Below are 22,390 nucleotides of genomic sequence, written 5' to 3'. Positions count from 1 at the left end.
AATACTCTTTTCCATTTCTTAAGAATATAAATACAATTTCAGGAATTAGTGCATATGGAATCTAGTTACTTGCACGTTTAACATTAGGATTCCATAAACAAACAAAAACTCAACGGTTTCCTTATTATTGTTTGGGCAATACAAAGGGTTGAGAAGCTACAACTACATTACCCATAATAACTCGGGGGCGGAAACGAGTTCTCTTTTCCCGCAAAACTCAATCTGCTCTTACTGATTGGTTGAACGTCCCTCATAGTACAACGTGATTGGCTTAGACTTTTCCTGGCGGCGAACCCGGATGTACCTCGACTATATAATACGGGACAATTGTAGGCGGGGTTTGTAGTTCAAACCGTCCGTTGATGTACTGCGGCTAGCACCGCTGGTTTTTAGTTAGCTTTTGTGCTCAAGCGGCCCGAATCTATCCGAAGAAATAAAAATGGTAAGTTCCGTCTTCCTCGCTGAGTGAGCCGCTGGGGCGCATTTTTACGCCTCACCGAAACGTCGTGGCTTTGTGCTCCGTGCCGATGCGTTTATATTCCGCGACGCGTTCCATTTAGCTTAGCATGCTTAGCCTAGCCTTGATATGCTGCGAGTGAGCGATTAAAAATATGGCGGTAAAACTCAACGCTGGCTATTTTTAATTGCGTTTTCTTCTAGCACGTGGCTGTCGAGTGACTCCAACTCGTGATGTTGTGTTTGATGGTTTGTTGGTCCAGGCTGGAGGCAAGGCGGGCAAGGACTCCGGAAAGACCAAGACGAAGGCGATTTCGCGCTCTCAGCGAGCCGGATTGCAGGTTGGCTTCCATTCATTATTCCGCAAGCCTTACGTCGAGCTCAAGACTCATTCGCCGCGCATTTCCCACCCGCAGTTCCCGGTGGGACGTATCCACAGACACTTGAAGTCCAGGACCACAAGTCATGGCAGGGTTGGAGCCACTGCAGCCGTGTACAGCGCGGCCATCCTTGAATATCTCACCGCCGAGGTACTCCAAAGCCCCCAGTTTGATTTTGGGTGCGCTTTTGCAATACTAGAATGGAAGTAAACTGGTCAGATTTTAAGGGAAAAGTGCAACAGGATGGCATCAAAAGCAAACTACACTCTCAGTCGGAGGTGGGAAGTGAGGACTTGTGGAAGGAAAGGTGGAGTTAGGGAGTGCACGAGAATTTTTTTTTTGGGATGGTATGAAAGGAAAGTAATGGGTTGTAACTTGTATGGAAGGGATGAAATGATTGTTTGATGTAAGGTAGGTTAGAGAATGAGGATGGAGCGTCTGGAAAGGATTCAGTGAAACAGCAAATTGTTAGGTATGGAAGGAAGGGGGCTTTCTGTTCTGAAGTTTTTTGTTTGTTTCTTTTGCGCCCTTTCAGGTTCTGGAGCTGGCCGGGAACGCTTCCAAAGATCTGAAAGTGAAACGTATCACCCCTCGCCACTTGCAGCTGGCCATCCGAGGAGACGAAGAGCTGGATTCCCTCATCAAGGCCACCATTGCCGGCGGAGGTGAGACGGCGGCGCCTACGCCACCGTTGCGTGCTTTCCGCACCGTGTCAACATCTTATTCTAATTAATTTATTTTATTTTTCTAGGCGTGATCCCGCACATCCACAAATCTCTGATTGGAAAGAAGGGCCAGCAGAAGACCGTATAACGGGTGCGGGAGGCGGAAGTCCTCTTGGAAATTGCGCCATCTCAGGACGACGTCTGCGTTGTGCCGTTTTCCATTTGTCTTTAGTGTAGAACACCTGTTAGGAGTCTGTATGGTTCGAGCTTGCATCTACTCACCTGGGGGTATTTTTTAAAAAAGTGGCTTCAAAGAAGCTCTTTTTGTTGTTTTTTGTTATTTCTTTACTGGTGCTGCAGTTCCTATTAATTTGCTTTTTGTGGCATTCCCTTAAAGTGGTGTTTTAATAAAGCTCTTACGGGGCATGTGTGTCTGGATCTGCTTCCTAAAAATGGTTTGCTGCTTTTCATTTGTAACCAATTTAGTTTGAACGTTTTGCATTTGACAAAAATATTCTTCAAATTATACCATTTGACCCACAATGTTTAGTAGTTAAAAGAAATTCACATGGGCCAGTAGAATTGTACAACTTAAATTAGGAAAATTTGACATTTAGTAGCAAATTAAGTTGCCCTTTACCTTTTTTTAGCATTTTTACAATTTTAGAAAAAAAAAAAATAGGCCAGCAGAAAGTTTAATTTTAATGACATTACACCACACCCTGCTGTCATTAAGTTAAAAAAAAAAAAAAATAGTCACAATTTTCCCAAAAATTGTTTTCAAGTGATATTTGACTGGAATGTTTGATTTTCAACAACAAAATGAAATTTGGCCTCCACCAGGTGGCAGTAGTACGCATCTAAAAGGGCAGAGGCAAACGAGCTTAAATTAGGTCAAGATTAAATTTACTCGGGCTGTGTCGAAATTGAGTAGGCACATTTTTGAAACATTTGTATATTCGGGATAGAAGTACTAATTTAAAATCATATAAATACTTATATCACAATAATAGTTAATAGCTGCATATTGTTACCTTGCTAACATAATGGCCTGTAATTTTTTTTTCCTTTTAATTTCAGAATGCTGCCACCTGTTGAAATTGCCTACATCAAGTTTTACAGCTAACGCAAAATTCTTTCGAATTATTTTTTTTACGTTTTTCGTGTTTTCTGAAGAAAAAATGTTTATATATTTTTGAGAAAGAACACTCATTTTTTTAGCTGAATTTTTTTTGACAATGTATACTGTATATGAGAAAAATGGAGATCTTCAAGATGAAAAGCCATCATTTTAAACTCATATTTTAGGTGGCACTTCCTTTTCTCATAGAGACGTTTAGCCGAAGTAACTTGAGTAAACCAATGCCACATGTACAAGATTCGGCAGGGCTGAGTTTTTCATTGGGGGTGGGGTGGTGAAACCACACTTGTTTTTGAAAGATAGTTTATATTATTTATTATTTATACTTGTCACAGCAAACAACCACAACACATTGGTCTTCTTCGGTGTCTACGTGTAGAATGCCTGTAGGTATTATACTGCCCCCTTGTGGCCAAGTCACAAGTACATGATGCTACAACTATGCCATCCATCCATTTTCTTGACCGCGTTTTAAAATATTTATTTTAAAAACTGAAAACCACATTACAAAACATTTTTTTCAGTATGCTGTAACCGATTAAATGCATTTCTAATATTTCAAAGGGAAAAGGCAATTTTCGATGCAAGTGTTTTGGTTTCCAAATACAGTAATAATGAAGTAAATGCACCACTTTTTGAGCGGACATTTTGCACTTGGCACATTCGACAAAACACGATCAGCCAGTCTGCGCCTCGATTAGGAGGAAACCTTGGATGTGTGTGTTTGCTTGTGGGGGGATTTTCCATTTGGTTCTAATTCAAGCAAAGGAAGTGAAGTGCTTACCTCCAGGCCGGGCTTTCTTGATGCTCTCTGGAAACCATTAGGCAGCATGGAGCCTTCACCACTGGGGAGATGACATACAGGCCTCATGACAAATACACTTTTGCACTCAATTCAACTCGTCTTGTCGACTCCATAATATGCAAAAAAAAAAAAAGTTGCATCAAATCCTCTCCAGAGAGAGGCATGAGTTAACTCCAATGTTTCTTTTTTGTTTGTTTGTTTTTTCTCTTTCCACTTCCTTGGACTGGTTTTCCGCCCGGGCCCATGCGGCGACAGGTGTTGCTCGCAGCTGAATAATGGAGGCCTGCCGTCCAGTCTCGACTCTCGTCGTCGCCCATCACACATGGGCGACTTATCAGAACGCTCGGACACAACATGAAGCCGAGGCGGCGACCACATTCGACGCGCCTGTAATGTCTGTCAGGGGAGGAGAATCAGAGATCCTCTTTCAGCGCCATTCTCCTCTTTTGCATGTGTGTACTTCCACAGTCGGGGTGGGCTGGCAGGGTCACGGTTCGCCGGGCCGCCTGGATCCAACAAAGCAGGGAGGGAGGAACAGTGCCAAACCGCCTGAAATCAAAGAGCATGTTCAAGATCCCCTCTCGAAAGCTGGACGCTATTTGTGGGGATGGGAAGTTAAAAACAATGATCACATCCAGCAAAGCATACAAGTCTGCTTGCTTTTGCTCATGACGTAACTCCATTTGATTTTGGTGAGGCGAATTTGTGTGCCACCCAGAATTCCACAGGGGGGAGCCAACAGGGTTTCAAAAAGAACATAATTGTCTTTTTTTCTTTTTTTTTTGTAGCTCAGCTCTGTAAATTGAAGAGACAATACTGGTGCGGTTAAAAGGGAAGCGCTTTTGCTGGTCTTTGATGCATCGCCTCAACGACGGCGAATATTCAAAAGTGCAGAATTTCCACAACTGTTGTCAACTTTGGCTTACTATAAGAATGCTGAAGAAATACATTTTTAAAAAATAAAATAACTTTCTAGAATAGTTAAAATTTAAATGGAACAGTTTTTGTCACACTGTAACAAGTAAGTGGTCATTGTGCTGCTCCTTCTGCTGTGCCCACTTTGGCCACCAAGGGGCAGTATAACACACTTGGCTGAGTACTGTTAAATTGTCTGTGCGCATTTGTTGTTATTCCTTTTTGCTGTATCTGTCATCATGACTGTTTTGTTGTTGCAACGCCTGATGTCTGACATCATGTTTTATTTTCTTTGAACTGATGTAATCAGCATGTAACCAGCAACTATGTGATGTCAGGAATCATTCAATCTTTTTATGTATTTATTTATCTCTTTATTCACTACTTATTTGTTCACTGATGTATAATGTATTTACTTGTAAAAAAAAAAAAACAAAACAAAACCTGTATTCACAGTTTTGTTTTGTTTTTACTGCAAAACTGATGTTTATGTACAGCACTTTGTATACAGCAAAAGAAAAAGAAAAAAAAACTTTGTATACAGCAACGCCTGTTCTTAAAGCGCTTTATAAATAAAGTTGAGTTGAGAGTTCATGACCCAAAATACTGGCCTTTGATTGGTCAGTGTGCTGATAGAGCCCAGCTAACGTGGCAGCCATGTTGGCAGGGGCGACTTGCTAATTTGTGAAACGATTTTCCTGAGACTTACACACTTGAAGTGTGTGCCATTGATATCTATTATTATTATACACAGTACTAGTGTACCTGCATCCATAGCCTTTTTTTCCCCTGTCAGTTTTGACCCTCTTTGCCATAAGTGTGCAGCTCAAATGTGTGAGCGTTTAATTCTAATAGTTCATAGAGACAAACACTAACCGATTGATATTTTGTGCAATCAAATCTGAATCAAACGTTTTCAAGGCCACATTGAAGCCGACTTCCACCTGCTTTAGTGCAAAGAAGTCTGATTTTGAAGGAGAGAGCGCTGACCTCTCCTCATCCTCAATTTAACCTTAATGACTTCCTTGAGGTGCTTTTCGGACTCAGCGGGAAGGGGGACGGGGGATTTCTCCTTAGCCTTGGCCTTGTGCCAGGGTGACAATCAAAGTCTCTTCTGTGGGAGATTAGTTCGAAGGTCTCCCCCACTTTTTTTTTTTTTTTTTTTTTTAACTGGAGGAAAACAGGATGTCCTGCTGGCCAGACGGGACCCCCGCCCGCCTGCAACACAAGAAAGCTCCATTCTTTCACCTAATGACTCCGCCACCTCCTCAGCGGAAATTCATCGATGAGGTTTGGCAGTCGCCAGTTCCAATCCTGTGAGCGAGCCTGAACAAGAAAATGCAAAATACACAAAATAAAAACATTGGAATTATTCTCTGAGGTACTGTTGATTTATTACTGCAGTTTATTCATTGTTGTTGGCCTCTTGGTAACCTCCCTGCCCATTTTTTCCCCCCTTCACCTTTTCATCAATTTCAGAAGCATGTCATTCGTGTGCCATATTTTGTCCACTGAACTTTTGTACCTTTCTCCTGGCTTGTACATTTGACAGCATATCTAGAAGCTCTGTATGGACCATTTCCATCTTGTTCTCTACGATGTCTGTATAAAAACGATTCGATATAAACAAGTGAGATGCTCCCCTCCAATACCCACCCAAAACAACAACAAAAGTTGGACCATTTCCAGTGGTTCTTCTCGTCCACAAATGCATTTGTAAAGAAACAGCTTCACTATTATGTTTCCCAAAGTTTTCACAGCTGGGACTTTGTGTCAGTCCTGGTGGTAACTTGGCAGGTTTACTATTTCAAAAGACGAACCCCCACAAACGCCGTCAGGAGGTCGACTGCTGTGACTGGATCGCCCTCAAGATGGTTTCGAACTTCAATTCAATTTCCCCCCCAAAAACTGCTGGACAAAGGCAAAATGAATCGTTTTCAGTTTGCGCTAAAACCAAAAATCAATCACCAAGTTGCTGAACTCATCTGTACGCCATACAGAATATTTATTGTATGTCCACAAAATACACAAGAAACCAGAAGAAGGCCTCGTAAGTGATACCGCCATCATTTACAAATGAAACAAAAACATTTGTCCTATGCTGGAGCTTTGAGGCCACAGCTGCCAGTCCAACAGAAATAAATAACATGTGAATCATATACACCCGTAACAGTATTTTTGAATCCAACGCATTCCTGTCAACAAGTTCATTTTTGCCACAATATGGAAAACTGATTTTGTACCCAAATAATTGGGCTAGCACTTACGTGACTGCTTGTGAAGTTGCTTTCTTCATGGATTTGGTCATAAAAAAATAATTGTCATGATGCTTGACCCACCAAAAATTCCGCTTTCAGGTGAAATTCCAGGACGAGCCGCAAATCAACTTCAGTCATCGAAAACGTAGCTGGACCTTGCAGAGTTTCAGAGGCTTGCATATATTTTTTTCAACATTCACTTTTCACTAATCGCCTTAAGATTGGTCATTGGGCCAAATTATTGTAAACACGTGCGGGGGCATATTTTCTTGTCGGATTCCACGGTCAGTCACAATTGTGAAACGCCTGCTGTGAAGTGCTTCAGTCAAGTCCTTTTCTTTTCTTTTGCAACACACACGCATTCACACACAGGCAAATTCAAATTCAATAAATAAGACGTTACAGCGTTCGTAAGGCAATGTTGACCACACGCATGCCAACTATCAGCACGCACACATTCATTAAGAGCAAAAAAAAAAAGGTCACAACTTGTTTTTTTTTTGGAGGGAAGAGAAAGTTTCAAGGCTTTGTGGGTGATCTGATTGGTTGACAACCCCAACCCCCATTTCCAATTGCATCCAATATTGAACAAAAAAAAAGAAATATGTCGAGAATTCAAGCTGCCAGCTGCTCAGAACAGTCCGGAAGTTTCCAGGTAACTCTGAAGTTTCCTTACTGTACTTCTGTCCAAGGAGCACAAGTCAAAGTCAAAAGTGGTGTTTGTGATGTGGAAGTGGCCCGTCTCCTCAATGAGGTTGACAATCTGGAAAAGAGAGGCAACGCAGACTCAGCAAACAGGTCACTTTGGCTGCCAATCGCTTGAAATGGACCATTTGCAAACAGGTGGAGGGGCCGTCTCTGTTTTTCGGGTCAATAAGGGAACTGAAATCAGTTTCGAACTGCGGACAAAAATGTCAACTATGCCTCATTGACGCCAGCAACTGTTTACCTGTTGCAGTATGTGACCTTCCCTTAAGGTCATCAGTCTTTTGTGCAGTTCCACCAGCTCATCAAGGTACGCCTGCAAAGTGTTCCGCAACGTGGAATAACTCAAGCGCTTGCCAGGTCTTAAAATGACCACAACAACAATAAAAAAAAAAAAAAAAAAAAAAAAAAAAGTACCTTATCACAATCTAGATTTTGGTTTTTGTCCAGCTTGCTCTGCTTGTTGGGACTTTTCACTTCCAGTATCTGATGGAAGGAGAACATAGCAGAAAAATTACACGAAGGATTCACTGGTAATCTTTCAAATTTGTACAAGGTTATTTTAGTTAAATAAAACTAACGGAAAAACTAACTAAAATTCATAAAACAATTTTGTTAAAATAAAAATGAAAATGCTTTTTAAAAATCCAAAACTGAAACTACGTTTTATGTTTACAAAACTAGAACTATTATTATAGCAAAAATGTCCTTCGTTTTAGTCTGTGCTAATTAATTCAACGCGTGAGCCGTTTTTCGAATGCTTTTAAATGTGATTTGAAGTCAATTTATTTTGATATTAAACGGAATAAGGATTTAAAAGTCACACAGAAGTGACATCATCTAGCAGTACTGAAACGATCACAACATTGATGCTAGTTTTGCTAGCTCATCTGTGGTGTTTTGCAACGTGTGTTAGCATTAAGCTAGCAAAATTTTGTAATAGAGGTGGTTTTGTTAAGGGTAAATTAAATGTCACTTAGCATAAAATTATTTATTAAACATCTTACCTGGTTACTTGTACTCTTTAATAAGCCTGTGACATCATGACGTGAAGGCGGCGAGGGGGCGGAGCTGTCACTCTCGCTGCCGTCACTCAAAGTGACCCTTGGGACGATTCGGTATACGTGTTTTTGTATTAACGCTTTTCATGGATTTGGAGGCTTGCGCTTCGCAGCTTTTGTGAGCCAACCTGCGTTGGTGGTGCGCGAGATGCGTGTGCGCCGGCCGCTCGGCGTCAGAATCCAAGTCGAGGTCGTCGTCCTCCTCGGAATGATCGTCGTGGTCGTCCGAGTGCAGATCCTGCATCACTGACTGCAGCGGGCCAAGAACTACGTGAGGAGAACAATAGGCACACACAAAAAAGCAGGGGGAACATTTTGAAAAGTTGAGATCAAAATGAAAATCAGGCTTTATGGGGATGCGAGGACACGGGTCCGATCAATATGGATTTTTGGGGGGTTTTAAGATAGTTGCAGATTTTTTTTTTTTTTAAAAAAGGCCCTTTTTTGGCCTCATTTTTGGCCTCATTTTTGGCCTCATTTTAGGCCTCATTTTTGGGTTAATGTTTGAATATCATCTTTGTCTGATGTAATGTGTTGAAGTTTCAAAAGGAAGGCCCAAAAGTGTGAGGCAAATGAAGAAAGCACTCATCCAGCGTGCCACTTTTTCAAAAAAATTGCAACTGAAAATGTCCTCCAATTTCCTGACAAGACGATTTACAGATGAAAGACATGAACGAATGCTTTTTGGTGCTACAAGTGGACGGGAATCGTCATCCTCCACGCATGGGCGAGCGTTTCGCCGGTCCGCTGGTGGGAGACGATTGATTACCTGTGTGGGTGGCGTCAGGAATAGCCACCCTTTTTCTGATGATCAAATCCACCACTGCATCCAGAGAAAAAAAATGACAAACACACCATTTGCAGCAAAGAGTTCACGACACTGTAGCATAATACAACTTGGATGCAGTGAACCATAAAGAAGGTCATTTGCAGTGAAGATAATAATCGCACGGCGACAGTGCTCCAAATATTAAACGCATTCATTACCTTGGCGTTTGTGGTGGGTGGGAGCAAAGCCTGAACTGGAGCTGGAACTGGCCGGACTGGGCTGTTCCGACTAGCAGAGAGGCGGGAGACAAAAATACATACATACATACATAAATAAATACTTTTGATTGAACTGGCAGTTATGTTTAGCATCTGCCAATGCTCATTAAAAGCTAAGCAGTGTCCAACAACAAAAAAGTGCAAAGGGTGGAGAGCGTCCCGCTAAGTGGAGGTGAAAATGTGTCAAAATAGGTCTTAGCGTGCCAATTGCTCCGAGAAAAAAAAAAAAAACACGTCAAAATGGAGCGGCGAGCACAAAAGGCGTGAGGAGGACTTGAAAAGTTGTCACCTCCTGCCAACCAACAACACAGCTGCTCTGTTGCTTTATGGGACGGCGTGGACAGAGTGCCACAAATCTTGCCGCTGCTCCTTTTCAAGCTCTTTGTTCTGCCTCACCAAAAGCGACAAAGAAGCCCGCTTCAAAGACAATCAATTGACTTTTAGTAGCAGTCTGAGGACACTTTAAAAACAGTGCTCAACAACCGCTGGGACGTGGGCTGGTATCTTTCAGTGGCACTCCCAAAAAACAAAAAAATGTAAGGAAGAAATCTTTGAGGAAATGTGCTAATATTTCGGTTTTGCACCGTCTTTCAACTTGACTCAAAAGCAGGGCTGAACAATTTTGAAAAATAATATAATTGCAAAAAACTAACGAAATAACTAAAACTAAAATTCAAAAAACAATTTTGTTAACAAAATAAAATAAAAACAAAAACGCTTTTTAAAAAACGAAAACTAACACACTACATTTTATGTTTACAAAACTAACTCTAATTTGGTAATTCATTGAATGCATGAGCCTTTGGGGATGATTTCAAATGTGATTTTTAGTACATTTATTTTTGATAAAAATCGGACGAATGCCGATTGAAAGCATGTCACATCGAAGTGACATCATCTAGCAGCAGCCAATAGAAAAGCACCTTCAGATGACATCGCTCCCGTGGTGTGTTTATAAATATTGCACACAAGTAATACACATTTAAAAAAAAAAAAAAAAACTAAAACTAATACTGAAACTAACTAAACTATTATTTTTTTTTTATTAATTATTGGTGAAATTATTACATTATTGCGTTTTACATTTTTGATCATGCTAATTGCACATTTTAAATCAATTTTCAGTAAATGATTACATTATGGGTGCAACATCATTCACAAAGACAACTTCAAATAAATTCTGTTTATTTTTTTTCCAAATTGTCTTTTCCTGTACTATATTGAGTATGTTGTATTGTATTCATTGCTGAGCCCTACTCACGAGTTGATGCAAGTCCCTAATCCACATTTCCCCTCCGTCTCTGCCGTTTCTGGTCCAGTGAGCAGCGGGAACCCGAAGATCAAACGAGTGGTCACATGACAAACGAGGGCCAGCGCTTTGCGGCCACCAGGGTTGCGAGTCTGAAAAGAATCAAACACCTGGCATTTGTCACCCCCCCCCCACCGCCCCCTGAACCCTTTTTTTATAACCGGCCCCCGAGAAAGGCATCCACGCAACTAAGACAGGAAAAAAAAAAAAAAGAAAAAAAAAAAAGGATTTCACCGTGCATTAAAAACAAAGAGCTCGACGTAAGCACTGGAAGTAAAGGAATGGAACCACCAGTGAGTATATTGCTCGACTCGCCGCTATTCTATTGCTAATCGCTGCCGTGATTCAAAGTATCCGCGGGTGTTGTAAAACCATAAATCCTCCCACCAGTCGACTATTTGGCTTGAACGCACACCCTTTTTATGGGGACGTCCTTCATCTGAATGTGTGTAAAGTAGGCAAACATCAAATCTTTCCCTTGAGAGCACGATTTGTGGAAAGGCCTAATCTTGTTTCAGAATGAAATAGTTCTCGAGTTCCTCGTTTTATTGGTGCCGCTGGCCAACCTTTCCACAGACCCAAGCGGGCCACCGTAAAAGCACATTTTCTCCCTGTTTGCCATTGGATTTTATAGCCCCGCAACACCGACAAGTGACCACCAGCAAATCCTCCCCCGGGAGGAGAAGAGGACGTCTTTCCTCACCCACTTCCCTTGAAAGTGAAATTCCTATAAAGGCAACTCTTCTGTGACACAAATGGAAACAAATGTGGTTATTTGGCAGGCTTGTAATAGACACTAAGTTTTCATTTTGAGTTTATTTCATTCACAAAACCGTTTTGTCCAATTGTAAAACACTGTTATGTAACTTGTGGGGTGCCCCAGGGATCAATTCTGGGCCTAGTACTTTTTTCTTCTTTATGTGAATGAAATTACAACCATTTTGAAATTGTTAATAGGTATTTTGTTTGCAGATGACACCACTTTATATTATGCTGGCAAAATCATATATATTACAAGTAATAGAGAAAGAGTTTAAGAATATTATCAAGTGTTTCAATGCCAACAGACTATAAATATTGATAAAACCACATTTATTATTTTAGTTGTAGAAATATAGATGTTGAAGCAACACTGACTGTATACAAGGCATAGAAATAGAAAGGACTAATGAAATTAAGTTTCTCGGTATCATTATTGATGAACCTTTACCATGGAAAGTGCATATAGATCTTATCTTTAGAAAAAAAAAAAAAAAAGAAAAAAAAAAAAAGGAAAGTGCATATAGAATAATTGATCAATTATGCTTTGTTATTGTTCATTGTTATTGTTCCATACTTGACCTCTTGCACTGAAGCGTTGGAGTGTGCAGGCAAAACTTACACCGAACCGAACCCATCTTTCTTCGACAGGAACGTGCTATTCGTGTCGTTTGCGGTTGTGGATACAGAGACCACACTAATCCATGAGTTATACAACTAAAAACTTTCAAATGTAATGAATTGATGGAGTTAGTATCAAGCGACACTAAAATCGTTTTGACCGCTCACTGTCATTCATTTTGTGTTGATCAGTGACAGACAAAACAAGTTTGATTTCTTTTTGACTCCTTTCATTTCTTTTACTTTAAAGAGTGAAATAAAAAATAATAATTGGTTTGGTAATAATAAATGTGTTTGTCTGACAATCATCTGCTCAACTTTGTTGTACTTACGTCTGATTTGGTGGACTCCATGTCCGAATCGTTGGGGTCCACCACTTCCTGGAACGTTGCAAGCTTGGATGTCTTCCGGTGTGCCGCTTCATCGCCCTCGAGATGCAATTTACTGCTTTGCATCTGTTGCCTGTCCTTCAGTAGCTTCTTATCGGAATGTTGAACGTCGGACTCGGATGTCAGTTTCCCAGGCAAATCCCGAAATCCCCTTTTGCGTTTTTTGGTTACGTGATTGTCCCCATCGGGGGCGGACGGTCGCTTGTTGGCCCCGTGGCTCGACACCTCGCTCCGATGCGACAAAGACTTGGGCTCCTTGAACCCCATTTTAGGATTGCTATTTCGAAGTGGCTGGTTCTCTTTGGGTTTTCTGGCAGGTTCTTTCGGGGCTTTGCTGGGCTCCCAGCACGAGTCTCTGAAGGCACTTTTGGTCTCTTTCAAGTCTTTTGGAGGCTTTTCTTTGTGGTCCTTGGAGGGCTTGTGGAGTTTGGAGAAGCTGCTGCTGTTGGTGCTGGTGGTTGTGGCCGTCGTGAGAAGGGTCGGACCGCTTCCTTTGGAGCCATCCTATTGGATACAAGAGTTACTATACGCTGAATCATTTGTAATTTGGAGTAAATTGTGCCAAACATTGCCAAAAACGTGCCCATTTATAATGTGCAAAGTTTGACCAATTTTAACAGAGCTAATATCGACCGACTAAATTCGGCAGACCGAGTTTGGGCTCTCGTAAGATGTTATTTTATGAAGGAGTTTTCCCAAAAGAAAGAAACATTTGACATATTATCTGTAAAGAAAAAAAATCTACTATTTTTTTATTTTTATGGAAACCTGATTTTTGTAAACAAATTTGGAGATTTAATGTTCGGGTGAGTACTGCTGACCGGTATCGGCCTCAGGCCGATAATTGGCCGCCCTCTTGCAGGCATTTTCCGATCAGGAACTATAAATTTGTTTAAAATGATCTTTTTTGAGAAGATGCATTTTATGCAATAAAAGTAGTCGTGGCATCTATGGACACTTGTTATCGGTATTGGCTAGTTTAGTTGAGTATTTGTAGTTGAATAGTTGAGTACTCGCACTAGTATCAGCCAGAAAAAGTGTCATCAAACATCCCTAGCCAAGAATTTAGTACCTTTTCCACAATATGCACCCTTTAAATACTAGCTCGTGCATGTCTGCTTCTTTGAACAAAAGCGTTTCAGTGAGGTGGTTTTCATCAGCCACACGTGTGCAGTTCTTAAAAAGGGAGCAGACGGCGACTTCGAGGAAAAAAAAAAAAAAAAAAAAAGAGGAAATGGATTGATTCTAACGACGGGGGTCATTTGGCCCTGGGTCTCACCTCAGGCCCTCTTGTCAATATTTCATCAATGCAATAAAGCCATTAAAAAAAAAAAAAAAGTCTAGACGATGGGGTGTGTTCCAACTCCCAAACACTTCCAAAGCCTTTATTTTGTCTACCAGCTTGTGACCCGGAGACCTTGCGGATATAAAGCTGCCAGCTCATTCTAAACTCAAGCATGCTCCGTCACAGCAGTAAAGCGATTCCCCTTCCACGGCAGAACGTAAAAGAAGCGTTTAGTGCTTTGCGAGAGACCCAAAGTGACCGCGCAGCAGCCATGAACACTCCTGAATGGAGGCCATCTTGTCAAGGCTGTCGGCGCGACAACACAGGCGAGTTAAGCGGGTGATCTTTGGGGTGGCAATAAAAAGAAGGCTCGAAAAGAAAACCACTGTCTGTCTAACAAGATTATGCTTAGAAAGGCAGATGGACAACTTGGAAGCAAAAGTCAAGGATTCGACCCCTCACAGTTTGCCTGTTCACGGACGCATATCTGACCTTGGGTCCATGGGAGCTTTTGCTCTTCCTTGGATCAGACGTGGCGGATGCCAAGGAGCTGTTGGGAAGTGAAGGGAGCTTCATGTGTGGCCCAAACAAGGATGTTGAGCCCTCCTGCATTACCATCACCTGCCAGAAGAACAGCGACAATCCACAGTTAGCTCGGCCCGTCATTCACTCATCCAGTTTTGGCTTTTAGATTTGTCGAATGCAAACTCAGTTAGTCGGCAAGTCGAGCTGTCACGATCGAATATTTTTTGAATCAATGAATCTATGGAACGCAGCTGAAGACATTCACAGAGTAAAGATAACAAAAGTAGCTTATTAAAATGACTAAAAGAGTGTACAACATTTGAACGCATTTACAAATAAAACCTTGAAAGACAATAACAATATAGCACTTTTCATAACCTGAGAACCACATAAAAAGACATGGTGGGGCACAAAGAAACCATGCGAGGAAAAGCACCCAAGGCGAGCTCATCCACACTGAGAGGTAATGACAGCCCATGGCCACAGGGCGCGCTGCCATCCTAGAGAGCCCCGGCCCAGCTTGATCACGGTGTAAAACCACCCACACAGTCCTCCAGGCCGAAGGAGTTTCCAGGACGAGCTAAATTCTTGTCCTGTGTAACCATGCATTCCTACGCTAGCACAGGATCAAAGTTATAATTCTAGTAAAAAAATAAATAAAATAAATCTGTGTATGCCATGATGAAAAAAAAATGAAGACTTGAACGTCAACTCCTATTACTATACAATTCAAATCTTACTTTTGAGTCGTCCGAGGTGCGTTTGTGCGGATCCCGTTGCTGTTCAAAGAAAAGAAAAGAGAAGTTGTTAGCGTGTTCCTCATGATAGACTCATTTTAAAATCGACAATCGTGCGCATGTGTGAGGCGAGGCTGGTTACACCGAGCGGGAATGTGGGTTTGTCTTTGAAGGCTGAGAACGGCGTGCAGGCAAAGTAAACACAGAGCACTTAGCTCAGGTCGTAAAACCTGCAGACGACAGGGGTCTTCTGTGGGCCAGCAGATAAAACGGAAGCTGCTGCCGTTTCATCACAGCAGTAATGACTACATACAGCTGTAAGGATACTGTCGGTACAACCAAAGTACAAAGTGTCTGTCCGGTCTGGATGGCGTTTAACACAAAACAAAAATCAACAAATACCCGCCGGGCACACTTACCCCTCCGGCTCGGAGTAGCTTGCGCCGAAACTCTTCCGTGGGATTGTTGAAGGTGAGTTTTTCGCAGCGGAGGTGATTGACAGGCGGGTGGCCCTCCAAGTGGAGGAAGAGGTCGTAGTCGAAGCGGACTTTCTTCGGCTCTTCCTGAATCGGCGCAAAAGATGACGTCGTACCAAGGAAATCCATTTCAGGTGACAAAATCAATCGACTATTCATAAAACGTACCTTATTCCTGAAGTAAACTTCAATCGGCAAGATGAAGCCGGCGTATCCAGACTCCTCCACTTTGTACGGTGGATCCTTGCAAACTAAAATGGAAAGCGTTTAATGCAACTACGCACTCAACAAAGCTATTTCGTCACCAGGGATGATTAACTCCGCTAAAAAAAACAAAAAAAAATCAAAAACAATCCTCTTGAAAAGCTTAAAATCACCACCTTGTCAGTAATGCCAGGGAGTGTAAAGACCCCGCCTCCACGCTTCCCCCCATGGACTTTAAGGATAAACAAAGTCAACTTGAGCTCAGGTGTTCTTGGCTCAGAGGTGCATGTTTGTCAGCCCGTCTTCCCAGTGGACTCGAACGCAGCACGTGGAGGGAGGCCCGAGACGCTTGGCTAGGAAAAGAAACTGCTAAACCACGACGGTTATTTCACTCCACTCTTGTCGCCGTCAATCTCTGCGAGATTCATTTTGGAGGCCCCTCCCCTTCCTCCAGATTGATGGCTCGACCGAGGTCGACCTCACCACCAAAGCGCAGCATTGCTAAGCAAATATTATGGGTTGGAGTTAATTGTGTTGAGGGTCACGTTCAATGACATACGGCTAAAAGAGGCCCATTCAATGTGTTGAGGAAGCGACGGGCTTACTGACACACTGGATGACTTTAGAATCAACACTGCTCTGAATACACCAAAAAAAAATATATACAAGGGTCCTCTGTCTACGGCATTCTGTTGCTACAGCGGCGATGGATGCCAGAATGCAAGTCGGAATGTGCCGTAGTCAAAATCACTGTATATATGGTAGGATACAAATATAAAATAAATGGAAAAAATAAAGCCTGTCAAGGCAGTGGAGTTGGGCGAACAAAGCAACCACTGACCTGGAAGAGAAAATTAGCGCTCATAGCGTTTCTTCTCTCTCTTTCTTTGCACTCAAGTAAGTCTTGGTTTCAGAAGAGACGCCAATCACAGAACAATGCCAGTCACTCTGTATTTGGCCTTTCGCCACAGACTCCCTCGTAATGAGGCCACGTCCGACACTGAGCTTAAGGGGGTGAAAACAAAAAGACTGGCTGGCAATAAAAAAAAAAATTAAAAAAAAGGAAAAAGAAAATCCGACTCTTAACGCGACCTAATCCCGGCAATGCCATTCATTTCAACAGTGAACTTCCAATAAATGTTTGCTTTTGTATGTCAAGTGTCCTTAGCTTTTGAAGTGGATGCGCTCACACACACACACACGGGACATTTGCACACATCGGGCTACGACAGCTATCAGGTGATTTCACCTATTAATCTAACAGGCCATTCTTGCACGTACAAATGTGATAACTTTTCCGAAAATCTTTAAAATAGTTTTTGAACACTAAGGCTGTTCCGGCTCAAATGTGACCTGCACACTGACCTGAATATATGACTGGATAGCCGATAGCCCATACAGGCCCGTGCAAGCCATTGAAGTCACAGGGCGGCCATCTTGCTCCTCCCACCTCGTGAGCAGACTACTGTATAAAACTAGACGGTATACGTACAGATGAGGCATATTCAGCTTGGAGGCAGTTCGTATAAGGCCGGGGTGGTCACGATTTTTTAACAAGTAAAAAAAATTAAATAAAAAAGTGGACCCTTTTCTTTCTTTTATCACTCATTTCCTTAGACATCAAAATTAGAGGCATCTTTTGTTGAATTAGAGTTATAATTCTTTAATAAAAATAAATATACAAGTTTCCTCCTGCAAACATTAAGCATATAATTTGTACATTTATTTAAGGCAAGTTGTAAAATTTCGGAAGTCCTCATTTATGTTGAACAAATTTAAAAACGCCATAAATCATTCTGTTTCTACTAAGTACTGTCGATTTGGATACTGTAAATTAGGGGTGTGAATTGCCTAGTACCTGACGATTCGATTCGTATCACGATTCACAGGTCACGATTCGATTCGATACCGATTAATCCCGATACGAATGGTCACGATTCGATACCGATTAATCCCGATACGAATTTATAAGTCGATTGTTGCGATTTTTTTCCATTCAAATTTAGAAAATACTATCAGTAAATTTGTACATGTACACTGTAAGATTTGTATGAATATATTTATCTAAAACTTGAGGCTTATAACCGTGAGCCACTGTACACAAACAGTTTGCAATCTGTTTCACATTTGAACAGCATTAAAATAAAAATATTAAGGCTTAATGTGCCGTTCATATAACATTCTTCCATGCTCAAGGTGTGAATCCTAAAAAAAAAAAAAAAAAAAAAAAAAAAAAAAAAAAAAAAAAAAAAATCGAAAAAAAAAATCGATTCTGCCGATTATTGAATCGATTCGAGAATCGCGCGATGTAGTATCGCGATATATCGCCGAATCGATTTTTTTTAACACCCCTACTGTAAATGTATAGGATCGTATGCCAAGAAACGTTTCTTGGTAGGAGCAATATGGATGGCAGCTTCACGACTTCAAAAGTCTTGGCCTATCGTCTACAGTCATATATTCAGAACAGTGGACCCGTGTCTGGTAAAGTGGTTTCGAAGATTTTTTTAAGTACAGTACTAGTACATATGCCAAAATATTAGATGTATTTTATATATAGGTTTGTTTTGTTTTTTTTAAATAGTGGTCAATGACAGGAGGTGCCCTGACAATGGTGGGTGGTGATTAGCGATGCAGCATGGTTGAACAAGCCCAGTCTTTTAAAAACAACCTTGCACTATGTTTTCTTAACAGCTCAGGCTGACCTCAACGACCTGGCGCTAATCAGCTAACAGCGAGACTGGACAACGCAAACGGGGTCGAGATTAATCTGGCAAGATTAAAAGGACGGCTCTCCAAGAAACATCCAAGTTTGTGTCGTCAGCCAAGTCACTCGTGAGACGCGCCGCGGGTGGCCAGTCTGGAGAAGTTATGCCACGGCCACTGGGGGTCAAGGGAAAAATGCTTTCACATCGTTTTTGGGCAGGTGTACAACCCCAAAAATATAAAACAGATTTCAAAACACTATCGTAAGCGACAACATCTATTGAGCTCAATCCACAAGAAATCAATCGCATCGTGTGCATCAACACTGATAAATTAGCTGAAAACAACCATCTGATATCATTTGTGCGCCACTCAATGCGTTTGACAATCGGGTGACCTTTGACTAGCTAATGGTAGATACAGTCAATATCCAGTGTTTGACTCTGCTGGACTTTGAACTTGAACCTGCTAAAGCGACGAAGACAACGACTCGACTTGAAGAGAATGGAACGAATCATCACTTGCTCTTCCAGAAAGTTCAATCATCTTTTTGGGGCCCATTCTTTTGAACAGGAGAGACAGCCCGACTAAAGCCTTCTCCTCTCATTTTGAGTGAACCCAGTGAGAGGCAGGATTTACGGCTCACTTCCTGTTCTTAGGTGGTGGTGGCTGCCCCCAAATATCGGCACCCCACCTCAATTGCACCCCCTGCCTCTGTGGTCCTTTCATGCTGCCAGCAGCACTCGGTCCCTAACTTTCATTGCCCAGGTTCTCTTTGTATTGCACCTCTTGGCCGGGATTTTTTTTTTTTCTTGTGTCTGCTTTCTATTGTGTACAGACAGCAGTGGTAGGAAGGAAAGGAGCAAATACAAAATACTACATTTTTGGTACTTAAGTAGACTTTAGTAACATTTATTTTTTTTTACCACACTTTACTTCAACTGTTAAACATGTGTCGAAATAGCCTCATTACTTTTTTTTTTGTCCATGTAAGGTAAGCCACAGTTGAGATTTATGTTGGAAAACAAGGATCAACATTTTCTGACCGATATGTATTTTAAGACTGATGGCGATACCGATTTTTGGCAGAAAAAAATACAGATTTCCCATTAATCTGCACATTATTTGAAAAAAAAAAATACATAATTTTATTAAACTAACTCTCTTTTCACAAATTGGGAAGAATTTGTGCCTTGATGTAGCGTTATCTTACCGGTGGCTGTGTGTGAAAAACACTCCTGCAGTCGATGCTAACTTCCTTTTAGCATTTAAATGGGATACTCCATTCACTTTAGCATTAGCACGAGGCTAAAAATTAACCATGTTTTGTATTTGAATATACAGTGGATATAATTCTGTGTTTAATTGTGGTTTAAGTTTAATAAGTACCAACAACTGGCGTGTCTTTAAACATCATAAAGGATGCTTAGGGACAACAGAGTCACATACGCGACACGCTTGTTGCTAAGGCTGCGCAAGCAAAATGGTGCATTCAGGGTACTTTCACAGCGTCAGAAACTTCGGTTTTCTTCCATTACAGTATAACATTTTAAAAGGGAAAACAATTGTTTTGGCCGATGCTTGAAGGGCAATAATCCACCGATTATCATTCAAGAAAAAGGATAGAAACACAAAAAAATAAAGTTTATTTTTATCCCATTCATCCATTGACAGATTAATAGATTATTATAATCACTAGCTCCAAGAAGGATTCATGGAGAATGTGTTGTGTCTTGTGGCAGCCTAAAAATGATTGGTCTAATCTGTCAAAGAAGTTGCTATCATTGGCTAATTTAGCATGTTTGCTAGTCAAGCAATAGGAACACGTAATGATAACAAACGCCTGAGGTGAATTAGCTCATTGGTTTTAAAAACAATTTTGAAGTATCTGTACTTTACAGTACAAGTCTTTTGCTACCCCAGGGCCAGTGATCAAGGGGAATACTCTCAAACACAACACAAATAAAAGCATATTAGTGAAGCCACAGCACATTTGGACCTGGAGGTAGTGCATCTTACATGTGAGGTTACACAAGCAAGCCACAAATGAAACCGCCAATGCAGGGAACGAGAGAAACCAAAAGGGTTTGCGCCAGTGCTCGGCAGAGGCCAAAAGACAGCCAGGGGGCTAACATGTTGGACCAATCATTACGCCATCAGACCGTGTGTGTGCGCCGTGTACTGTCGCCAAGTTGGCCAACAGTAAGCCCTTTCTTCCAGGAATGGGGATGCCTCGCCGTTAGCGCTGGCCACGGAGTCATTTTCAAGACTCGCGTTCAGCTTTCAACGTGCCAGTCGTCCCTCCGTCTTTCCTATTTGGAGCTCAAGCCATTAGGCCCAATCAGTGGCGCCGAGCCCCTCGTTGAAGGGGGGGGGGGGAAACGCACTGGGTCTTCCTTGACTCCATGTGTCGAGAAGGCTTTGCCAATGGCTGTTCCCATGGCAACTACCCGAGAACTGTTCGAGGTAATAATGAAGCAGCAGCATCTTTTTTTTTTTTTTTTTGGTCATTCAACACTTCACATGAAAAAGTCACGGTAGCGCCAGCGAGGAGGAAGCGTCTGTTTGGACTCCGGCTTGGTGGTTGGCGGTCGTAAACCGTGACACAGATCCGAACAAAAGACTTTGAATCGGGCCTGCGAGTGTGCCAGGCAGCAATGAGATTCCATTGCACCTCTAAATCTCTTCACAATGAGATTAGTGCCACAGTTGAACTCCATACGCGACGCAATATTGGTCTTAGCAGAATTTAGTATTTAATTCTTCTTAAATGAGTGTGAAATCTGATGATCTGGGAATAATTGCCATTGGACCTGGTTTGAAATTGGCCCTGGACATGCTTTTTGGACAGTGTGTCAGGATGCTGATGACAGGCAATAATCAGCCAATCCCTGACATTAAACCTGACACGCTACTACACACATACCGATAATTGGTCCAATTTTGAAGCCATTAGCCCTTCCGATCAGAATGGCAATCTGATAATCATGACAATTTTGAGCACGATCTCCTCCTCCCAATTAAAGTCACCAGAGGCTTGATAAACAGATGTCTTTGAAAGATTATCCTGTGGTGCGACGTGGGTTAATGCAGGTATAGAAATACCGATAATCAAAGTCAGCAAAAGCCTGATTATCACGTGCTAGAAAGATAATCCTGAGGGATTAATTTGTGGTGTGCGGCATGTTAAAATGGGTACAGACATACCGATAATCCCCTTTCTGGTCAAAGCCTGAAAAAACCTGACGATCACATGGGTCTGAAAGATGATCCTGAGTGATTATCCTGTGGTGTGGAGGGTGTTAAGACAAATACAGACGTGCCAATAATTCGGCCCAACAGAGCTGAACACAACACTGAATCCTTTTTGTCACGGTTTACAAACGTGCTCCAGTACCAACTGCACAATTTATTCGTCCTATTACAGTGGGGTTTAAAGTTCAAAGCGATTTACAGTGTGGCAAACTTGTACAACTGCAATTCAAAACATAAAGTATGAAAAGCAGCACACCTCACCTCTTTTTGGTTTCGGGAAACTCTCGTGCAAGTGAAAGACAACTTTTTCCACAAAGTGCTGAATGTTGCTGTGCTCCGGTCCTCGGACGAACACCATCCAGTCGTGGGTGAAGCCTTCCACCGTGGGTTTCTTACGGAATTGGGCGCGGTGGCCGAGTTCGAGTTTCACCTGAACGGCACCCTGGGAAGGGAGATGTTGATTTGACATCCCTGTGTAAATCACCACTAATTCATCACAAGGGTTGAAACATTTGCTTGAGGCAACTTCTTTTATTTCAGTCACTACTTTACTTTCACTGAATGCTGCATCATACTGAGGGGTTACTCATATGTTGCTGATCTAGTAAACATTATAAAAAGTGCATTTCTGCACCAGTATCACCATATCAGAGTAACTTCATTTATTCAATGTTCAAAAAACAGATTTAGC

At 41.7% G+C, this 22,390-nt stretch overlaps 2 protein-coding genes across 11 annotated transcripts in view; one reads left to right on the top strand and one right to left on the bottom strand.

Moving 5' to 3' along the window:
* Nucleotides 1–276: 276 nt before the first annotated feature.
* Nucleotides 277–1,927, top strand: LOC144003138 (histone H2A.Z). Its single transcript, XM_077499023.1, has 5 exons — nt 277–442; nt 720–797; nt 873–986; nt 1,372–1,501; nt 1,588–1,927. The coding sequence occupies exons 1-5, from the start codon at nt 440–442 to the stop codon at nt 1,647–1,649; spliced, it is 387 nt and encodes a 128-aa protein (XP_077355149.1). The 5' UTR covers nt 277–439; the 3' UTR covers nt 1,650–1,927.
* Nucleotides 1,928–6,334: 4,407 nt separating this feature from the next.
* mllt3 (MLLT3 super elongation complex subunit) overlaps nt 6,335–22,390 on the bottom strand; it is a 21,050-nt gene continuing 4,994 nt past the window's right edge. For 2 of the 10 annotated variants that reach the window (XM_077499009.1, XM_077499004.1), the window contains 13 exons: nt 21,956–22,141; nt 15,703–15,785; nt 15,478–15,621; nt 15,062–15,100; nt 14,289–14,421; nt 12,455–13,015; nt 9,374–9,443; nt 9,156–9,209; nt 8,515–8,653; nt 8,333–8,429; nt 7,743–7,811; nt 7,570–7,641; nt 6,335–7,478 (listed from right to left, as the gene is read on the bottom strand). In XM_077499009.1, the coding sequence (XP_077355135.1) occupies nt 7,293–7,478; nt 7,570–7,641; nt 7,743–7,811; nt 8,333–8,429; nt 8,515–8,653; nt 9,156–9,209; nt 9,374–9,443; nt 12,455–13,015; nt 14,289–14,421; nt 15,062–15,100; nt 15,478–15,621; nt 15,703–15,785; nt 21,956–22,057 (1,749 nt within the window). In that variant the 5' untranslated portion in view covers nt 22,058–22,141 and the 3' untranslated portion in view covers nt 6,335–7,292. Of the gene's footprint in view, nt 7,479–7,569; nt 7,642–7,742; nt 7,812–8,332; nt 8,430–8,514; nt 8,654–9,155; nt 9,210–9,373; nt 9,444–12,454; nt 13,016–14,288; nt 14,422–15,061; nt 15,101–15,477; nt 15,786–21,955; nt 22,142–22,390 lie in introns of all 10 variants that reach the window. The other 8 variants (XM_077499005.1, XM_077499007.1, XM_077499001.1 and 5 more) reach the window with 8 other exon arrangements.

This window comes from Festucalex cinctus, chromosome 16 (assembly GCF_051991245.1).
Source record: "Festucalex cinctus isolate MCC-2025b chromosome 16, RoL_Fcin_1.0, whole genome shotgun sequence".
Lineage (NCBI taxonomy): Eukaryota > Metazoa > Chordata > Actinopteri > Syngnathiformes > Syngnathidae > Festucalex > Festucalex cinctus.
The sequence above is the reverse complement of the archived record's forward strand: the minus strand, read 5'-3'. Positions and strand labels throughout refer to the sequence as shown.

What these genes read in the sequence shown, in the direction of transcription:
- LOC144003138 (XM_077499023.1), top strand. An exon ending in CTCAGCGAGCCGGATTGCAG is followed by an intron (nt 798 to 872) that starts GTTGGCTTCCAT and finishes TCCCACCCGCAG; the next exon opens with TTCCCGGTGGGACGTATCCA. An exon ending in TTGAATATCTCACCGCCGAG is followed by an intron (nt 987 to 1,371) that starts GTACTCCAAAGC and finishes GCGCCCTTTCAG; the next exon opens with GTTCTGGAGCTGGCCGGGAA.